Source organism: Pogona vitticeps, chromosome 1 (assembly GCF_051106095.1).
Source record: "Pogona vitticeps strain Pit_001003342236 chromosome 1, PviZW2.1, whole genome shotgun sequence".
In the NCBI taxonomy this organism is placed as follows: domain Eukaryota; kingdom Metazoa; phylum Chordata; class Lepidosauria; order Squamata; family Agamidae; genus Pogona; species Pogona vitticeps.
In genome coordinates this window covers 72,887,087-72,906,772 of record NC_135783.1, presented here as the reverse complement: position 1 = coordinate 72,906,772, position 19,686 = coordinate 72,887,087, and the positions used below count along the sequence as shown (strand labels likewise).

Below are 19,686 nucleotides of genomic sequence, written 5' to 3'. Positions count from 1 at the left end.
CGACCACTACTTCTGGCCATCCTTATGGCATGCACAGTCATTATGATTGTAAGAAACATGAGATGTGTCCCACCTAAGGCAGGCAAACAATGCAAATTTATATTTCAGATTCTAGCCTGGCAATACTTGTGTCTTTTATTTATCTATTTATTTGTGTGATTCTCAATGTTTAAAGTAAAAAAAAATGAGGAGACTAATACAGCAATGCTATGGATATTTATTTGGAAGAAAGGCCCAGTATGTTCAGTGGAACTGACCTTCAAATATGACCAGGATTTTGGAATGAATTTGTTTAGTAACCTACCTAAAGCAAGCCAGGGCAACTGTCTCACCAGATTTAATGAAGTACCTGGCACTTGTGGAAAGTGAAATGTTTTTAAGGGACATTCTAGATAATCTCTGCTCTGGAGTGCTATGGAGCAAAGCAGCTCTGTACAACTTCGTAGTAGAGCACAATAAGATTCCATGCAATCACATTAAACCAGATTTTTGGACTTTGTTTCAAATTGTACCAATATACTAAAAATCAGCTTACACTTGTATTCCATTTGAGCTCTTCTTGAATTGTAGCATTTAGAAATAAAGACATATTAAGAGCTGTTGAAGGTGGAAAATCCTTGGGGATCTTCTGAGATTTCTGTCTGATATTCTACATGAATATCAGAGTGTTCTGGCTTTCTAACATTTTGTTCCTTTACATCGGGGGGTGGGTGGGGTGGGTGGGAGAAAGGCTAGTATCACTCTGATCAATTGCCACTTAATGAGTCAATCCTGATTCCAGGGCAGCATTTGGCCCTGTACTACAAAACCTGCATTCTGTGGCCAGCCCAGTGTTACTCACTTAAAAACGTTCATCAATCTAGCTACAAATCAATTTAAGTCGGGAGGAGGGGGCTTCCCATGAATTAAATATGAACTTCCTTTTGTCTCATCACATCCTGAACAAAGCCATCACAGATATTTCCAATCCATCCCCTTGGGAATGTGACGTCTTCAACGTAACGTGATTGCCTGTTGGAGGAGAAAAGTGGCCTTCTGTATATATACACCCTATGAAATGAGGCAGCTCGAAAGGCTGCACAGAGTGCTCTGAAGGAGAGAGAGAGAGAGCATTAGCCTAGGAAAGAGAGCTGGGAAACTTCCGACTAGCAATTAGAAGGAGCAGAACAGACTCTTTTCCTTGTGCAGGCCAGTTCAGTATCTAAAGAAGAACTGCGAGGAGCAGCCAAAACAAATTGCTTCAGGGGAATTCAACACCAAGGAAAGCTCCCTGGTTTGCTTGTGCTCCAGATACTGTCCTGCGCTTCAGGAGGCAAGAAACCCCTTCTTCTTGCTTAGTAAGTAGAAGTGTGTATTTCTCTTTGCCTTACCAAATTTAAGTTGAGTCTAGGAAAAAAAAATCTAACGGGGGAATTTAACTGGGTGTCTGTGTTTCTTCGGGGGAGACAGCTTAAATTTCTGTTTGTAGGAAGAATATAACTTTCCAAAGTGAGATGTGGAATGTTTATTTGCACAGGCTGAAATGGACTCCTGTAAAAGGACTCTGCTTTGGCACCTTTCTAAATTTATGTGTGAGATAACTGAAGTTTTCTTCAGCTCCAAGAAAAATATAGCTCCCATCCTTTTGCACATAATCAGTACTGCAGACGTTGTCCTGAATATTGCTTTTTAACCTTATTTTTAGCCACTACACCTACATAGCCCTTTGTGAGCTCTCTTTGTATTTTCTATTACCATAGTTTTGTTTTTATCTTTCCAAGTTCCCCAGATCATGAGTGTTTTTTTTAAATTCTACTTTGTGTAAAAAGAAAGTCTGAAGTGTCAGTTGTGCTGTATGTAACACTTCTTCCAAAACTGTCCATTTAAACTGCGGAGGCAGTTCCTCCTGAACTGTAGTATTGGCTGTATTTTTTAGAGCAGATGAAATTACTGCAGCCGTGTGCTTTTGTATGTTGTTGCTATTGTGATCTGAATAAATGGTTTTGCATGAGAATACATTAATGCTCACTGCAGCTACATGAAAAACTCTTTCCAGCTCATTAGGAGCTTGTCTCTAGTTCCCAAAGCCTTAATGCTGAAGTTATGGACTAATTTCCATGGAATTTAACAATGCCTCCAACCAAATGCCCTGTTTGATTACAAACAGCTATATTTGAAGCCATGCTTCAAAATCAAATTCAGTCAAGTTAAGCCTGCACATTTTGCTTTTTTTTGTAGCAGAATTGCAGAAGTTTTGTGATACTGTTTTAGCAGCAGAAGAAAAATGCTTGCAAATCAAAATGATATTAAATTAATATTTTGACACTTACATTATACTTAATTAGCTAAACTGTTTATTGGCCAATATATGTCCCTACCCTATTTACTTGGAAGGTATTCTCGATCTCATATGTATTTATAGGATGGAAAATTATAGATAAGTATGATAAAGAGAAACTAATCGTGATGTTACTTATATTCATATTAGCATTAGCAGACTTTGCTAACTCAATGGCATCAAAGGGAAGTTTATGGGCTCTGATATCCCGCTTGTTTGAAGGCAGTATTTTGAATGTCTCCTCATATTGCGAAATATACACATATCTGTCCACTGTATCAGATGCATGCAATTTTCCACCTTGAACAAGTCTTCTGTTTCTACTTTGAACTTATCACAGACAATGTCTTTGTTTAAGCAAGACAGGAATATTGACAGCGGGTGGTTAATATCCGTATCATCTTTCCCAAACTAGGCGCAAAGAGATGGAACTCCGAAGTGGCTCCCATCTTCTCCCCGCCTTTGTCCTACTCAGTATTCTCTGCTCCCTAGCTGTTGCTTTACCACCTCTGGGAACATATTCAGCTATGAGGTAAGGCTTTTCTACTGAAACCTGAAGTGGGTTCAAATTGCTTCATTTAATTCAATGACTACTCTAGCTCTGTCAAACTAGTTAGAAATGTGTTGATGCCAAAGACTAACAGCGAGGTTTTTCACCTAGCCTGGCCTCGGGGGGGGGGGGAAGTGTGGTATGGAGGAGCATAACTGCATAGAGATTTGGAAATTGTTATTTCTTTTGTTACAACTCAATGGGATATATCATGTTCTATACTTCCATTCTCTTATTACTGCCACCCATTGCTGGTTGTTCGGCAAGAAAGGAAGACAGACAGATGTATTTACTAAGCAACTTAGACCCATTGATTTTGGGTGGGAATTAACCCAAAGTATTTGTCACATTGTGCACACACACACACACACACACACACACACACACACACAGAGAGAGAGAGAGAGAGAGAGAGAGAGAGAGAGAGAGAGAGAGAGAGAAGAGAGAGGGGGAGGGAGGGAGGGAGAGAGGGGGGTTATCAATAGTCTTTCTCACACATGCAACTAGGGATGGAAGGGATGTCTGATATCACAGTCGCAGAACTTGTGTCACAACCTACATATACTTACTTGAGCATCTGTACAGTTTATGTGGTGTAGCCCTATGGGGTTGGAGCACAGCCATATAAGGCTGTTGGAACACAGGGTTCCTGATCATGCAGAAAGAATCCTATACTAATACAGGTGTACAGAGACAGTAGCATTCCATCCAGACCTGTGCATTCTTGCCTTCACTCATAAATTTTAGTAGTCATTCTTAACTGATGTTATTAATAGTAAATGTTTATGTTCAAGGCTTCTTCTCTCCCCCTTCAAAGCTTCTTTCCATTTTTAATCAGTAACTTCTTCCATTCTAAATAGGATATTAGTGTCCTTGAAGAACTAGGATAGCAAATGCCAAGTAAAATAAACCTCTGATTGATAGACTCAATAGGAATGTAGGTATTTTTGTTGAGTGTATTGTGGTAAGAGAAGCAGACTTGCTGCCTCCTTTCACACTAGCAAAATTCTAGTTTTAGGTCACTTTTGAGTTATTCATGATAGCCTGAGTCATATGCTTTGAATAATAAACATTATGTACAGAAGAAGGCGATGAACCCAGATTTGTATCACACACTTTCAGGTTCCATCCACTCCTTTTTATAGTTCTCAGCCTGAGCTAGCCGGACACAACAGTCTAGGCAACATTAGCTGTCATTAGTGATGAAATGCCAGTCAAGCCGATGCTTCTGAAGCACATTTACGCTCTAATAGCTTGTGAACAGGCTCAGAAGTGGCAGAACAAGATGAAAGGCATTCTTGTTGAACTTTTTCACTTCAATGATGATACTGGCCTATCACAAAACATTTGATCTTTCCAAAGATCAAGCTTTCCAGCTATCTTTGTGATCATCATTTGACCATCATTAGGATCAGTATAATAGAATCTTTTTCAAAGAAATAGCCCAGGTTATCTGACATGCCCATGGCTTCCATAAAGCAATCAATTTTTTTAAAAAAATAACTGTGTGCAATGCACTTTTTAATCCAAAATAAATTTGCAAATGGTATGTTATATTTTCTCAGCATTTATTTTATAAGTCATATATGATCTCATGGAAACCTATTTTAAATTACACATATTGACAGAAACTTGAGAATTAAAGTAAAGAAAAGTGTGACTTTTTTTTTAAAAAAACCAGATTATCATTTGATCATGCCACTATTTCTTCCTGAGCACATTCTAGAGTTTTGCAGGGCACACTTTTTACATAGTTCAGATTGAAACAATGTGATATGCCTATTGACAACGAAAGGAATACCAATTTATATTATGGATGTAGAGAGCATGTGTTGGTTTCTGCATTTAATATCACCCCAGCTCTTAAGTTTCAAGACATACGACATTTTTTTCTTGAGCAGTTCTGCCTGTTTCTAAGACCTTTTTGATCAAATATGGAAGGTGAATCTATATTTGACATATTATTATTTATGAGAAGTTGCATAAAATTGACACAACTGACACCAACACACATGGACATTTTAAAAAGGCATTGCTTCTAAAATACATTCATTGTTACTGTTTGTTTCTGAGGAGACATTGTTAAAGTGCTGCTCTGATTGCCTTGAGTGGGAGAGAGATCCATTCATATTAACTCCTTGGCTGATGTGGATTCTCTCCTATTCAAGTAGTGTCTGAGGAATACGGGGTTAGATCTAGTGGATCCAAAGCCTCCTATCGAAAACCTCTCTTTAGTTTTGTCACTGTCAGAGCAGTGAAAATAGGGCAGGATTTAACAATGACAGTGGAAAACTCTGTTGCTAACTTGAGGTAGGATTAGAGTTGTAAAGTTTCCAAAATTTCAATTTTTTTTTCTGGTAAAAATGTTTTTTTTTTCTGGAAAAAAAGGACATTTTCAGAAATTTTACATCTCATAGGTTATTCAATATAGTGTAGTGGAAAGAGTGATTCAGAGGCCTACGTTCAAATCCCTGCTGAGCCATGGCAACTCATGGGGGTGTGGCATCAGTAAAAATCACTCTTTAAATACTTACTTCACAAGCCCTATTATAAGTCAGTTCTGACTTGACAGCAGATAACAATGACAACAAATCGGGGTACCTGTTTACAGATGGAACATCATTCAGTATAAACTTATGGTTGGGCAGGGCACTCAGATGAGGCACCCTAAAAATTTATTTATTAGGTACGTGTAGCACCTTGCTGGTGGATTCTATGTGCATGTACTCGCCTCCTTGTATTTGAAATGTACGTGCCTTTGCATTCAGTTCATGGAAGAAAGAGATAATATGACAGTAACTTTGACTCTTGGCCTGCAATGGGCATTTTCATAGACTGAAGTAGCAAATTGTTCATAACGCATAAATTGCATGAGATATAAAATTTGCAGGTAAAGAACTGAAAGGCATGCCAAAACATTACATGCAACTCAATCACACTGGAAAATTCTGAGAAATGGTATCACAAAATTAGAAGAACCAAAAGGTTGAAAGGAATTAAATAATATAGAAGTAATGGGTACGGTTCCCTAAACTTGATACTAGCTTCATTAAAAGACTGTTGTGTTTTTCTTAGATTTCTCAAAGGATCCTTCAGAGAATATGAATTTTAGCTGAGGGTTTTGAGAGCAAGTTTGGGAAAACTTATTACTTATATTTCTATACTACCCTTCTCATTGTAAACCCAAGATGGTGGTTCACTGTAAATGGAAAATATAATGATAAAAACAAAAAGTGCCTTAATAGAATAATTGAAAGCATATCACATTAAAGATAGTCTAAAAGGCTAAATTAATGAGAGATAACAGTTTTTCTGAAAGCCAAGAATGTTGCCCCATACTTATAGATTCAATGCCTTTTGAAATTGAGCAGTATTATTAGTTAGTTAGTTAGTTAGTTAGTTAGTTAGTTAGTTAGTTAGTTAGTTAGTTAGTTAGTTAGTTAGTTAGTTTTACTCCACCTTCTCCTTAAAAAGGACCCAAGGGGGCTTACATCATTGAAAGACAATATTTAAAGCTGAAAGCAATGTGTATACAATGGTGGTTTACATCATTAAAAGTCAATATTTAAAGCTAAGAACAATGAGTATAAAGATGCAGCTTACATCATTAAAATACAATATTAAAGCTGAAACAATAAGTATGCAAATACTAAAAAGGAACAAACAAATATAACCCTGAGAGATGGTAAACACAAGTAGTAATAAAGAGTAGTAAAAAAGACTCAGTCAGAACAGTAATGCGTGGCAATTCATCTAAAAGCCACTCATGTAGCCAGTCACTGAGATAAACTTCTTTCCAATATGCCCAGCAAATGGTCTTCTGTAATCAATGATAGTCTGGCCTTTTCTTCAGATGTTTAACCCACCTTGGGTCTCAAGGGTTGAACATCTGAAGCCAACCCTTTGAATTGAGCATGGAAACAACAGGCAAGCACTAAAGGTCTTTCCATATATAATATGCACCTGTGAAGATGATGGGACTGAGAGAAAGGCCTCTTAACACTGAGGAAGACTCATAAAAAGGGAGATGTGGTCCTTGAGACAGTTTGGACCCAAGCTATTTAGGGCTTTATAGGTTAGAGATAGCACTTTGAATTGTGCCCAGAAATGGACTGGCAGCCAGTGGAACTGCTGTAACAGGGAAGTTATCTATTCCCTATAACCAGCCCCAGTTAACAATCTGGCTGCAGGGTTTTAATTCCCTCCACACCACAGATTAACATTAGAGATGGGGATGAATTTTAAAAAATGGTGATTCATTGTGATTCGTGATTCATCAAGGTTAATGAATCAACAAATACAAATTTAGGAATATTCATCGACAAATTGATGAATCAATTTGTCAATTCTTTTTCACTATAAAATGCTATAAAACTGCTCCCCAAGCAGCTAAAGACACCAAATTTTCAGAGAAGCTTCCTCAGATGATTTTTCTAAAAGTTCAGAAAGTTTGGTAAACATTGGTTAATGGACCCCCTGCGCTATATAGTCATAAGGAGGGCACCCCCAGTAACGTTCCCCCCAGGTACTTAGAGAATCCTAAATCACACCAAAGCCTCCTATGTCTTTCCCCAACATGCCTGCCAAGTTTGGGGAAGATTAGATATCAGGCATCTATGTTATTCACCCACAAATTGGGTCCCCCCAGGATAGTTTACTACGCAGCACAGAAGCAGATGGCAATTAGGGAGTTTGATTTGTCTCTGGCAGGCACACAGAGGGATGAGACATTGGAGCAGAGCTTGTCTTCAGCAACATCACATTTGGCAGTGACGTAGAGTTTTCCCCCAGGAGACAATGAGGTATTTGTCATTGAGGTAGAGTTTGGCCCCATCAGACACTGAGGCACGTGACAGCAAAGTAGACTTTGGCCCCATTGGGCACTGAGGCAATTGGCAGCAAAGCAGACTTTTTGGCCCTATCAGGCACTGAGGCAATTGGCAGCAAAGTAGACTGTGTCCCCATTGGGCACTGAGGTATTTGGCCCACACTGTCACACACCAAATTCCTCTCCACCCACGTGCCTGAAGAGACACAAGTTAACACAAGCCTCCAAAAGTAACTACGTTTTTTAAACTTAAACCCCTGCCAACTATGTCTCAGAGTGAGACACAGACACAACCACAGGAATTAAATGTTGTTGGGAAAGGGATTCCACAGCCACACACCAAATAAAGCCTCTGTAAAATTTACACCCACATCCACAGCTCTTTCAGCAGTGCTATTGGCTGTCTAACAGGCCAATCCAGGATCTCCTGATGGATCAGAGCTTCTGACTGGCAACAGCAAGCTGAGAGATGGCATAGAGAGGCCCCCAAAAGGGTAATGAATATAGGTGAATATTGATGGAGCAACAAATAAAACTGGGAAAATATTCATCAAGTCGTATTCATCAGGACTTAAAATTTGATGAATATGTATCGACGAATATATGATGAATTGGCTATATTAATCAAAAATAGCAATTTGTTTTTATATTTGTCCCCATCTCTAATTAACACCTTTAGAACAGCAGCAGCAAAACATTTATGGTTCATTTCCTGAACCAAAAATGAGGAACTGTTACATTTCATTTACAAATTTTGTAATATTTCTACACATCATTTGCCTTTTTCAGTTTATTCTTCCTCTAAATGTAAGTGTAGGATAGGACTGCAACTTCAATTTTAAATTAGTTAGTGTGATTGTATTTAACATTAGCATGTTCAGTCTTTTGTCCATTAAGTTATTTCTGTGAATTGCATCCAGTAGTGCCATTCCCCTAGTGCATAATTTTCTTGCTTCCAGAAACTCAGTTTTAATCCTCAAATACTTTGATGTACACAAATAAAATTTTCACAATGCAGCCCATATCCTATGGGGTGCTACATGTGTGGGGTTCATTGATTTTTCCACTAGTACCTACACAGCTTCTTAGAAAGCAACAATAACACCTTGGCTCATGTCATGCTGGATGCAACACATTAGGTCTTTTATTTATTTTATTTATTTATTTATCATTGAAATCATCAGGATACCCTATTCCCTAAAATGTGCCAGACCTGCCAATGCAGGCACAACTTGGTGATGTGCAAAATTTATCAAGTTTTGCTAGGTAAACTTGGAAATCAAAGCATCAGCAGCATCTGAGACATTGCTAACTAGGAGATAAAAAGTGGTGATGCCAATATTACAAATCTCGAGGTAATCAGTGTGTTAATGAAAGCAACAAAAGAGAGAAACATTCATCTACATGTAGAAAGTCACTGAGGGATTTGTATAAGATTAAGCCCACACATGTAGCACCCCACAGGATATGGGCTGCATTGTGAAAATTTATTTGTGTACATCAAAGTATTTGAGGATTAAAACTGAGTTTCTAGAAGCAAGAAACTCAGTTTCAGGGAACGTGGTGGTGCTGCGGGCTAAACCGCAAAAGCCTGTGCTGCACGGTCAGAAGACCAGCAGTCATAAGATCGAATCCACACGATGGAGTGAGCTCCCATCGCTTTGTCCCAGCTCCTGCCAACCTAGCAGTTCGAAAGCATGTAAATGTAAGTAGATAAATAGGTACCACCTTGGTGGGAAGGTAAAACAGCATTCCGTAGTCACGCTGGCCACATGACAACGGAAACTGTCTTTGGACAAGCACTGGCTCTACGGCTTGAAGAACAGGATGAGCACCGCCCCCTAGAGTCGGACACGACTGGACTAAAAATGTCAAGGGGAACCTTTACCTTTACCTTTAAGTCCTTTTTATTTGCTGTCCAAAGTCCTTTACATTACTACATTGTTAGCCTTAAAAACTCTCTGTGTGTGTGTGTGTATGCAGAGGGAGAGAAGGAATAGTGCATAGAGCAATAGTTAGAGTTCTGGGCTTGGACCTGGGAGATATAAGTATATTAAGTCTCAATGGACTATGAAACTGACTGGGTAACATTGGGCCATTCACCCACTCTCTCACTCTGACATACCTCACTAGTTTGTGCAGAGCACAAAATGGGGGTGCTGAAGGGTCTTGTATCCTAGCCTGGGTGCATTGAAGGAAGGTTGGGATAGAAATCTGAAATAGTTGTGATTTAACTACTTAATTCCTTGATTGTCATGCCTCCTTGCCTCCAATGAGATGATAGTGGCATTCATGGTTCCCTTTTTCCTCAATTAATCCCAACAATAACTCTGTTATGGGAGGTCAAGCTGAGGTGATGCGAATAGCCTATGATCCCTCATTGTTTCATGGCAGAGAGAGGATTTGCATTCAGGATAATATGATCCTATTGCCATCATATTTGTAATTTATGAAATGAGGTAACAATTTGGTATAAGACAGACTGATCAGTCCAAACTTTTATAGTCATATGCATGTAAATTATACTTCAGAACTCTCGTCCACCCCACCCCCACCCTAAAAATGAATTAGGTCAATAATGTGGGTCTGATCCAGTAACTTTGGATTTGAATCCCACTGATTTGAAGTGGAGGCTTACACATGTGTTGAAACCTCTTCTGTTGCTTTGATTTTGCTGTGGATTACATGGTTAACATACTATGGTTTCTTTCTTCATGTAGAGTTATTATTTACAAAGGCGATCCTGGTATAATTTCAAAGGCTAATGATACACAATGCATATGGTAAAACACATACATTTACTTATTACTTATTTAGTAAATGTACACCACACTTTCCTTCCACACATGATTAATTATAACATTCAAGTATTAAGAAAATGCAACAACAAGACATAAGTTAAAATATAATTAGGCAGTAACTAATCAGTTAAGCTCGCTCACCATTGGCAAAACAGTTTAACTGCCAAAGGCCTGTCTGAATGAAAATTTGCCTGCTGGTGGTAGAATAAAAGATCGAGACTCAGCCTAGCTTCTTTCACCATGAAAGTGACTACAGTCCTGTATAATGTCTTCACTATGAAATATCTTTACACTCTTTGCTGATTGATCATCTTCATTGTTCGCTACACTCTTTGCTGATTGATCATCTTCATTGTTCGCATGCCAAGTTTTGTTTCTTTTCAATTAATTGTAAGACTCCTCTAGTTTTTAAAAAATGTTGCTTCATTTTCTCCCACCCCCAATCAGATTAGGAAACAGGATGCCATATGATGGAGCCAGTGAATCTGAGCGTGCTCAAGGATCATTAAAACCCGAGGGTGATATTTTGCAGGCTACACTCCCAGAGAACGACAAATTCTATTTTGATGTGTCCAGAGCAATTGATAGGTAAGACTGTTTTTAAATCTAGTAATAAATGCAAATATGAATGCACAAACAAAGTGATTTTGAAGGAAGTGGTCGTAAGTTTGAAGGAACTCTCTGGCTGTTGCCTCCCTTTTTTGTGGCATATAAGCCCTGTTTGTGTTACTAGATAAGATGCATTGCCAGCACTGGGGATATTTGTGGTTTGAGATGATCCAGTGGATTTGTAGTTGCAGTTACTGGCCAGCTGAGTGCACATCAGGGGTAAGGATGAAATTGCCCTTCACTTTAAGAACACATGCTGAAGTAGAGTTTGGAAAATGTACCCTTTTGCAGGTTTCAGAGCCTCACAACCATGACTGTGCTTGCTTGGAACAAAAAAGTGACTTATCCAGGCTATGGAAAATGGTCTGCTTGGCAGCGTAGTTATTTATGACTTTTGCCATTACAGAAACACAAGACATGCTGATGGGCTGTTCACAAGTGGCTACAGCAAACTGTTGGGTCAGCTGTCTGCAAGAAGGTATTTGGAATCCCTGATTGGAAAAAGAGTTGGGTGAGTGGCTACACTGTTCGCTTTCCCAGTGTGGAAGTTGCTCTTCACATGTCTTTGAAGGACTCCTTTTGGAAATGGTTTATGACGATCCAGTGTGTTTATAGGATGGTTACATATCCATACTATATTGTAGGGAAAAGGTTGTTCAAAGATTTTTTTGTAGTGAGGAAGGATGCATTTGTTGTAGCTGAGTTCTTTACCTAGAAATCTAAGCCAGAGTTGAAGTGGCATTTTCTATTATTACACCTCATCATTTTTGTTACACACAACAGGCAAAAGCAGCAGTGGGGAAGACCTGACACCAATCTCATGCTACTGCTGTGTAAAATACAAATTCTTGTGCAATGACCCAAATCCTATTGCTTGGCATAGTATTTTGCACTAGAGTATGCCCATTGAGACGTGGTGGCGCTGTGGGCTAAACTGCAGAAGCCTGTGCTGCAGGGTCAGAAGACCAGCAGTCGTAAGATCAAATCCACACGACAGAGTGAGCTCCCGTCACTTTGTCCCAGCTCCTCGCCAACCTAGCAGTTCGAAAGCATGCAAATGCGAGTAGATAAATAGGTACCACCTTGGTGGGAAGGTAAAACGGCGTTCCCTGGTCACGCTGGCCACGTGGCAACAGAAACTGTCTTTGGACAAGCACTGGCTCTACGGCTTGAAAACAGGATGAGCACCGTTCCCTAGAGTCGGACACAACTGGACTAAAAATGTCAAGGGGAACCTTTACCTTTTCCTTTATGCCCATTGAATCACTGAGGATTTAGTAAGTCATCTCCTCCATAATTTTCATGGATTCAAATAGACATATTCTACCTGTCACTTACTATGCTAACAGTTTGCAGTTGGAGTTGACCCATTTGAATCAATGGCTTTGACTTTCCAATTCCCTATTGATTCAAGGAGCCTACCCTAGTGTGATTGACTACGCTAAGCAACCGGATTTTGGCCACTGTTTGGCAAAAACAGATACAGGTAACAAAGATTTGTAGTCAAAATATACTTTTAATTGTTTCTTGGGAATGAGGTGTGACTTCTTCTTGACTTCTATCCTTGACTTCTATCAGTATGCTCCTTCCTATTACAGCTCCCACACTACTGCAACCTATTCTTTCAGGGGTGGGTGGGTGGAAGCAGTTGCAGAAGGAAGATAGAAACCAGAGATCCTCATGTTTGCTTATGAAATTGACCTTTGAAGCCAGATAATCTTGACAGTTCAAGATGTTGCACTGATCCAGCACCCGCCATTCTGAGAACAACATTTGAAAGCCACATTTCAAAACCTGGTAGTTCCTAACTGGTTTAAAAGAAACACAGAGTGTAGGAATTTAGTTCAGTAGGAGAGTATGCCATCTATATGTAGTCATCCTAGTAGCCATCCTGGCTAGTAGCCGCTTTCTCCTTCACATGAAGGGCAAAGGCAGCTTTATTATACTATAATAAAATGTGAAGGCACTATATGTTCCCTAAAAAGCATCTAGAAAAAGTTACTTTGCTTGAAAACAATTAGAAATGTGTGGATTTCAATGGGATTTCATTCTTTAAAAGCAAACTTAATGGTTCTTCTAATTTCATCTACTGACTTTCTTGGGATAACGTTGAGTGAGACCCCTGTTCTGTCTAGCCTGGTATGAATAGCAACAAGTCTCCAAGGCTTCATGTTGGATTTTTTCCTAGTCATATCAGGAGAAGCTAGGAATGGAAAGGACAACATTTTGCATGCTAGTGAACGAAGCCAAAATAAGAGACATTAGACGTATTTAATTAGCCTGCATACCAAAGTCAGGAAATTAGGGCACAGTGCTTAAGTTTTTTTTAAATTGAGAATGAACTTGCCACTCTCCTGATTCAGCAGAGAATATTGACTGGTTATTCTTAGACCAGGAGGCCCAAAATGAAACTTTTTCCATCTCTGACTTTCAGGAGCACAGACTAGGGGATTATGAATAAATGTGTTAATTGGCATTCTTTTTTCCATTCAAGAGATAACAGTCCTCTTGATGAACAGATGCCAGTCAAACGCCATTCAGATGCTGTCTTCACTGACAACTACAGCCGCTTACGCAAGCAGATGGCTGTGAAGAAATATCTGGACTCTGTCTTAGCTGGAAAAAGAAGGTAGGAGGGAAGAGCACAAAATAATAATAATCTAGAGCCATAATCTGCTATCAGCAGTTTAAAAAAAGAGCAAGCAATGTTTTCTCATGCTAGCTTTCAATTGAGAGGAATTTATAATAAAAATAGTTTAAAGAAAAGCGACTATGCACAGAAAGAAAGAGGAGATGGATCCAGGCCCGTTTTATTTTTCTGAGCATATTCTATGCAAGGCATAATTTAATGAAGAATCTGAGAAATCTTCCATTTGCTCCTGAACACGGTTACTTAATTATTTTTATTAAATAAAATGTTCTGCCATTGTCTCTTGAAGAAACCCGTTTTCACTTGAAGTTCTTTGCATTGTTTTACATAATAAGGCTAGGTTGATTGTGTCATTTTAATAAAAGTTTTTAAAGTATGGTACAATGAAAGAGAACATTTCTAAGATTAATTTGCTTCTTGGATTTTTATGGTCTACAACAGTGAGGGGGAACTCAACCCATCCAGCCACCAGGATGACATGGATGTTCTCGAACCGGCGTACCTAGAGAACTATGATGGTGTCACTGTAGATGAGCTGGAACTTCTGAGTAATCTCTCCCCAGTAAGTTAGAACTTTTCCCTGGGCACAGGAAATCACTTTATTAGTAAGCACTGTATCATTGACGTACCCAAGGTGGGCTTTAAAAAAGAAAATCTTAATGACATGATTCCCGTATGACATTTCTTTGGGAATTATATATCAAGAAGATAATTGCATGCATTAAATAACTATGTGGTTTCCATTTGATATTTCTAATGAAAATTAGTGCTTTGATACTATTAAGCTACTCTGTTCACTTGGGTTTTTCTTTCTGTGTATTAAGCTATGACACCCAGCTTGACTCCTGTTAAATTAGGATGAATACTGTGTCTCTGAAGATAATTGCATCGGCACTGCTTTTAATTAAAAAAAAAGAAGATTCCCACACCTTTTTCCTCTTTTGCACATCCTTCTGATTGATTGAAATTAAAGCCATTTCTGAATACTGTAGAAGTCATTCCTGGCATATCATACTTGTTTAAATAAGTTCTTTCCTGCAGCGACATTCAAACTGAGGATGGGTCAATGGGGACATTGTAGAAAGGTCAAGAGGGTCTCATCAGTGGGTACCACCCATAATATGGGTACAGTCAGGCAATTAGTGCCAAATAGAGGATGCTCTGCAGTTAGCAGGGTTTGAACTTAACCAGAGTAGCCCACCAACAACAACTGCAAAGGAATCCTATGAAACATAACTAATGGGAAATGGTTTTGTCAGGTGTGACAGTTATGAACAAAGTTATAGGGTGTCCTCCAAAGCTAAGGAAGCTGTCATAGAATCTCTCCTAATACTAAATAACAGATGTGTAAAGTTATAGCCCTTTGAACCAATGTATGCTGCTGGTTCCTGTTGCCACCCCTTCATCCCTGGTTTGTCTAAACTAAAGTACTGGTCAAGTCATTCCATTACCATTGTTTTGCTGTTTTTCTTTTCCAATTACAACTCAATATCTCAAGCATCCTGCAACCTCATGAACATGCTTAGTGACAGAGTCGTCCTTGTCCCCTTTTAAAAATGTTTATTTGATTCTGTAACACTTACATGCTGATTCTTCCCTCCTCCCTGGAGGGTTTGAGGAGTCCAGTTGCATATATCTTAACATTGTCCTAGAGAGGCTGCAGCCAATACAACTGCATCACCTTTTACTCATCACTAGCAGCCCAAATGTATGAGCCATTATATCAATACAAAGCAGGCTTAGTTGGAACAATGAAACCTGGCTGTACTGCAAGAGCAGAGCCACCCTAAGAGTTTTTGCTGCTCATGGCAAAGGAAAAAGTATTGCCTGTTAATAGGGCTGAGAGACAAATCTTTTTCAGTCCTGGTAACAGGATAGCATCCTCTGTGGCAACAAGGCAGCAGATTACTGTAGTTTAGGAGCTGCAAGGCACCTCTACCCTTCAGCAGCTAGCCGGTCATTAGAGGGTGCAAGACTAGGTGCAAGTCTAGGGGGTTGGCAAAATGCAGCCTTTGGGTTGGATGCAGCCCTCAGATGTACCCAAGACCCCCGTGGTAGGGGGAAAAGAACAAAAAATTGCATTCACTGTTCTTTTGTCACTTAGAATGCCTCACCCTAACAAATCAAACTGGACGCTTCTGACCTTCAGAAAATTACTTCACATTTTCAGTAGTGAGAGGCCTTAGAGGCAGAAAATTGGCCCTTGACCACTAGAACTTGCCCCCTCCTGATGCCGTTCCACATCACTGCCATGCAGACCACAAACGCTAAGAGTGGGAAGCCCACAGAGATTCAGGTGTGCATATGGGTAGGTCAAGCATCTTTTCACATGGAGGTCTAATACAGGTAAAGAAGCTTTGGAAAGGGCCAGAGGCATGCATTGTCAGTGGATTCTACAAAAGCCATGGAGGTAGAAAGGCCCTCCATTTAGAGCTCTAGCAGCTGAAACTAAGCCAATGTTGTATCGCTTTTCTGTTTTCCCTTACTGTCTGGAGCATCAGATGACAGTAATTTTCTAGATCTGTTATTTATCACTCGAAGGATGCAAGAAGCAGTACATTTTGTGCAATTTATTAATTAGCCAGACTCAGACCACTCATAGCTATTTCCAGCTTAAGAACACATCTCCTCCCCTTTTTAAAGTTCTGTTTTACAGTCTTCAAATACAATTATAGGTTATTAAGATAATGTATCTAAAACGTTTTCTTTTTTTTTCTTTTTTCTCTAGCACATCTGAAGACTTCATTTTGAAAACAAAAAACCTGCAAAAAATCCTTTAAAAGTCCAAAAGACAAAATCAAACTATTTTTTGAGTTTCTCATAGTATTTCAAATAAATGACTGCATTTAAACCAAAACAGATATATTGTGAAGTGAAATTTGTGATATTTTTGTTTCTTAAATATATATAGGTACTAAAAGTGGATGTTTACATTGTAAATAATTATTACTTTAGAGTGACTACCTAAATCTGTACATATGTTAGTGGAACTCAAACAAGCTGTGTTATGTGTTACACTATAAATCTGTTATTTTGATAACTGCTTTTGAAAGGTTGTTTGTAAGGCCCAGAAAAGTATATGAATCTGCTGCTTTCCCAGTGGGGTAGCATGGGCTGGGCCGCAGGGGTGGTTGCCTTGGGCACAACATTATTAGAGGAGCAGAATTCCAAAAGGAAAAAAAATCAGCAATTAAACTGTGATTCAGGAAGGTGGGCACAGAATCAGCAATGAAAGTTCCCCCCTCCCCCTGCAGCTCAGGAGCTTCATCTCCACCCTAGAACTGGCCTTCCTGCATGAAATGTCCCCCTCCCTTCTGTCACCCCTCTATTTCAGTGCAGCAGAAAAAGAGAATTTCGTGGCTCTTGTAGGTCACAAAGGTTGTATCCCACCCCTGACTTGTCCAGGGCCAGGAAGAGGTGGGCATGTGGGTGGGCTCCACACTGGGTTTGCAGGTGACCCTCCTGGCTTCTGAAGACCAACTCTGGCTGGCCAACAGGGACTGCCCTTCCCTGCCTACCCCTGGGCGGCACTGGCCATCTTAACTCCTGAATATTCCCACGACCACAGGGTGGGGTTTATTCACAATATAGGAAAGCAGGTGAGACCCCGCTGCCACCCCCACAAGGCCGAGCCCCACTTTGTGTGCCAGAAGGCTGATGTTGGGAGACTGCTGCTGCCGCCAGAGGGGCCCAGCCCCAGCCTAGTGTCCGGTGGTCCAGACATTAGTCTCATATGTGGAGCTGCTCCCACCACCATGGGTTTCATGGGCCCCCACTGGGGGAGTTCCAAGCCATGGTGAAGGTGCCGAGGCCACCAGGAGTGCTCACCATCCATGGGTTAGGGGGTGCAATACTTGCCTTGCCCTGGGTGCTGGCAACCCATGCTACGCCACTGCTGTTGCATACACAAGATCAGTGAATGCAGATCAATTGCCCTTTAACACATAAGTTACCATTTTGATACTCCTTCTTTGGGTAGTTAAAGAGTTTTTCTTTCTTCTCAGTGCAAAGATAGGGTACAGAATGACTTGCTAATGAATGTTGGATCCTTCGTTGCTAAAACATTGCCTAGAATGTCTTGGGGGAATAAACTATTTCCAATATGATTCACAAAATTTCTCAGGTGGGTTGCATGCATTTTGAACTTCCTATTGGCATTTTTCCCAGGGCAAATTTCCAGACAGATCTGGAGGCATTAACTAAGCAAGATGTAATTAGGAACTCTGAGATGCTTAGACTAATTATTTCAGTAAACTGAGTAAAAACTCTAGAAGTATTTTGGTTTTGTATAGTTGTAATAACAGAACCAGCCATGGAAATGACTTACCCCAGAGGCAAAAGGCATGATGATGGCATTTCTGCCTTTCCTCAAACTACCTGATTTATTCCAGGAATACTAAAAAATGAGACAAGTTATGTCCCTTTTTGGAGAGGTTCATATCTGTGTGCAATGAATATGTCTGCTCAATTAGAACAGATATTTCACAAAAGCATAACTCTTTTTGAAAGCTCATCCATTCAAGAAGAAAGACAGAATGCTGTCTTTTTCCCATACAAGAATGTACTATTATTGAAAACCTGGAAGATTTTCCTAAACAGAGTCACATAAATATTCTATATATTCATTCTTCCTCACCGTAACATGATGTAGCTAATGGACTATAGGCTCAGCTGCCAAAAGGTGACACACTCAGCCCCTCTGATTTGTATCATGTAATCAAATCATTGATGCTATGGACTATTCTGCATTTGATTCTGTGTATGTTTACTGATGGAGGTATTCTGAATATATATAAGTAGGACTGGAGACACTTTACTATTTTTTCAAACTGAATGTAACCAGTGAAATATGCAGACAATAAAGATGTTTTGTTATCATTGCAAAAATCCTTGCTTTATCAGTACCGCTGTCATCTGAGACATTGTTAGGTGGTATACTTCAATCCAGGCCTCTGATTTAATTCAATCCTTAAAACAAACCTCTGAGATATTATACTTCTGCATCCATGAGTCAAAAATGCCAGGAAATGGCCTGACATTGGTATGCAATATTATGCCCATGGTGCCAGCAAGAGAAAGAATCCCAAACTTCATATAACAAAGACCACCCTGAATGTTATTGACATTAGTGCTGCAGAGGTTTGAAATTCAGTGGTTAAATCTCCTCAGCTGTGCAACAGAAGTACAGTGACTCGCAGGGCATAATAGTCACTAATTCCCAGATAATCTACCCCTCTACAATCTCAGTGACTGATTCTGAGACTAGTATAAAGAATAAAAGTGTCCCATTTACTTACAAATGTGGTTATATTAACAGCTAACTAACAAACTATCTTTAACAGTTCTGCTTCAATATATTTTGCTATTTTGTACCAGCCACCATCAGTTAACATTGCCAGACTTTTCTGAGGAAGAAGAGGTGCTCAGACAAGGGGCTCTCTTAGAATTCTGACCACAGGAGAGAATGATTGGTTAATTCTGAATAAATCGAAAGTTACTCCCAGCCAATAAAGATCCCTCTCAGTCAAACAAGCTAGAAGGCAGCATGTGAGGTTGTAAACTCCAACAGATTTCACAACACTGGAAAAGTGATAAAAATCAAAGTTCACTTTAAAAAAAAGTAAAGGAAAAGAAGCCTTCCATTCATTTTTCATTGGAAGTATATCTCCTTTTAGACTCTGGAATCAAGATGTAACCTTCTTAAACAGCAGCTAGCTGGTGCACATTACTGAGGGGGAAGCCCTGCCCCACCCCACAAGTTCTGCACCTTTGTCAGATCTTAGAAATACTAATTTTTTTAGACTATACCTCCCATCCCTGATAGCCTGCTGGATGATCCAGGGGTTGTTGTCTGAAAGAAGACAAATCCCCAAACTCTGTTTCTGCTCAGTGTATGCAGGAATTGTTGCCCTTGGTCCTTCTCGAGAGAAC

The 19,686-nt window shown here is 39.6% G+C and overlaps 1 protein-coding gene across 1 annotated transcript; it reads left to right on the top strand.

The window, feature by feature from the left end:
• The first annotated feature begins 1,013 nt into the window (after nucleotides 1-1,013).
• VIP (vasoactive intestinal peptide) lies at nucleotides 1,014-18,642 on the top strand. Its single transcript, XM_020804207.3, has 7 exons — nucleotides 1,014-1,337; nucleotides 2,733-2,849; nucleotides 10,944-11,084; nucleotides 11,512-11,616; nucleotides 13,600-13,734; nucleotides 14,197-14,317; nucleotides 16,484-18,642. The coding sequence occupies exons 2-7, from the start codon at nucleotides 2,743-2,745 to the stop codon at nucleotides 16,490-16,492; spliced, it is 618 nt and encodes a 205-aa protein (XP_020659866.3). The 5' UTR covers nucleotides 1,014-1,337; nucleotides 2,733-2,742; the 3' UTR covers nucleotides 16,493-18,642.
• Nucleotides 18,643-19,686: the final 1,044 nt, after the last annotated feature.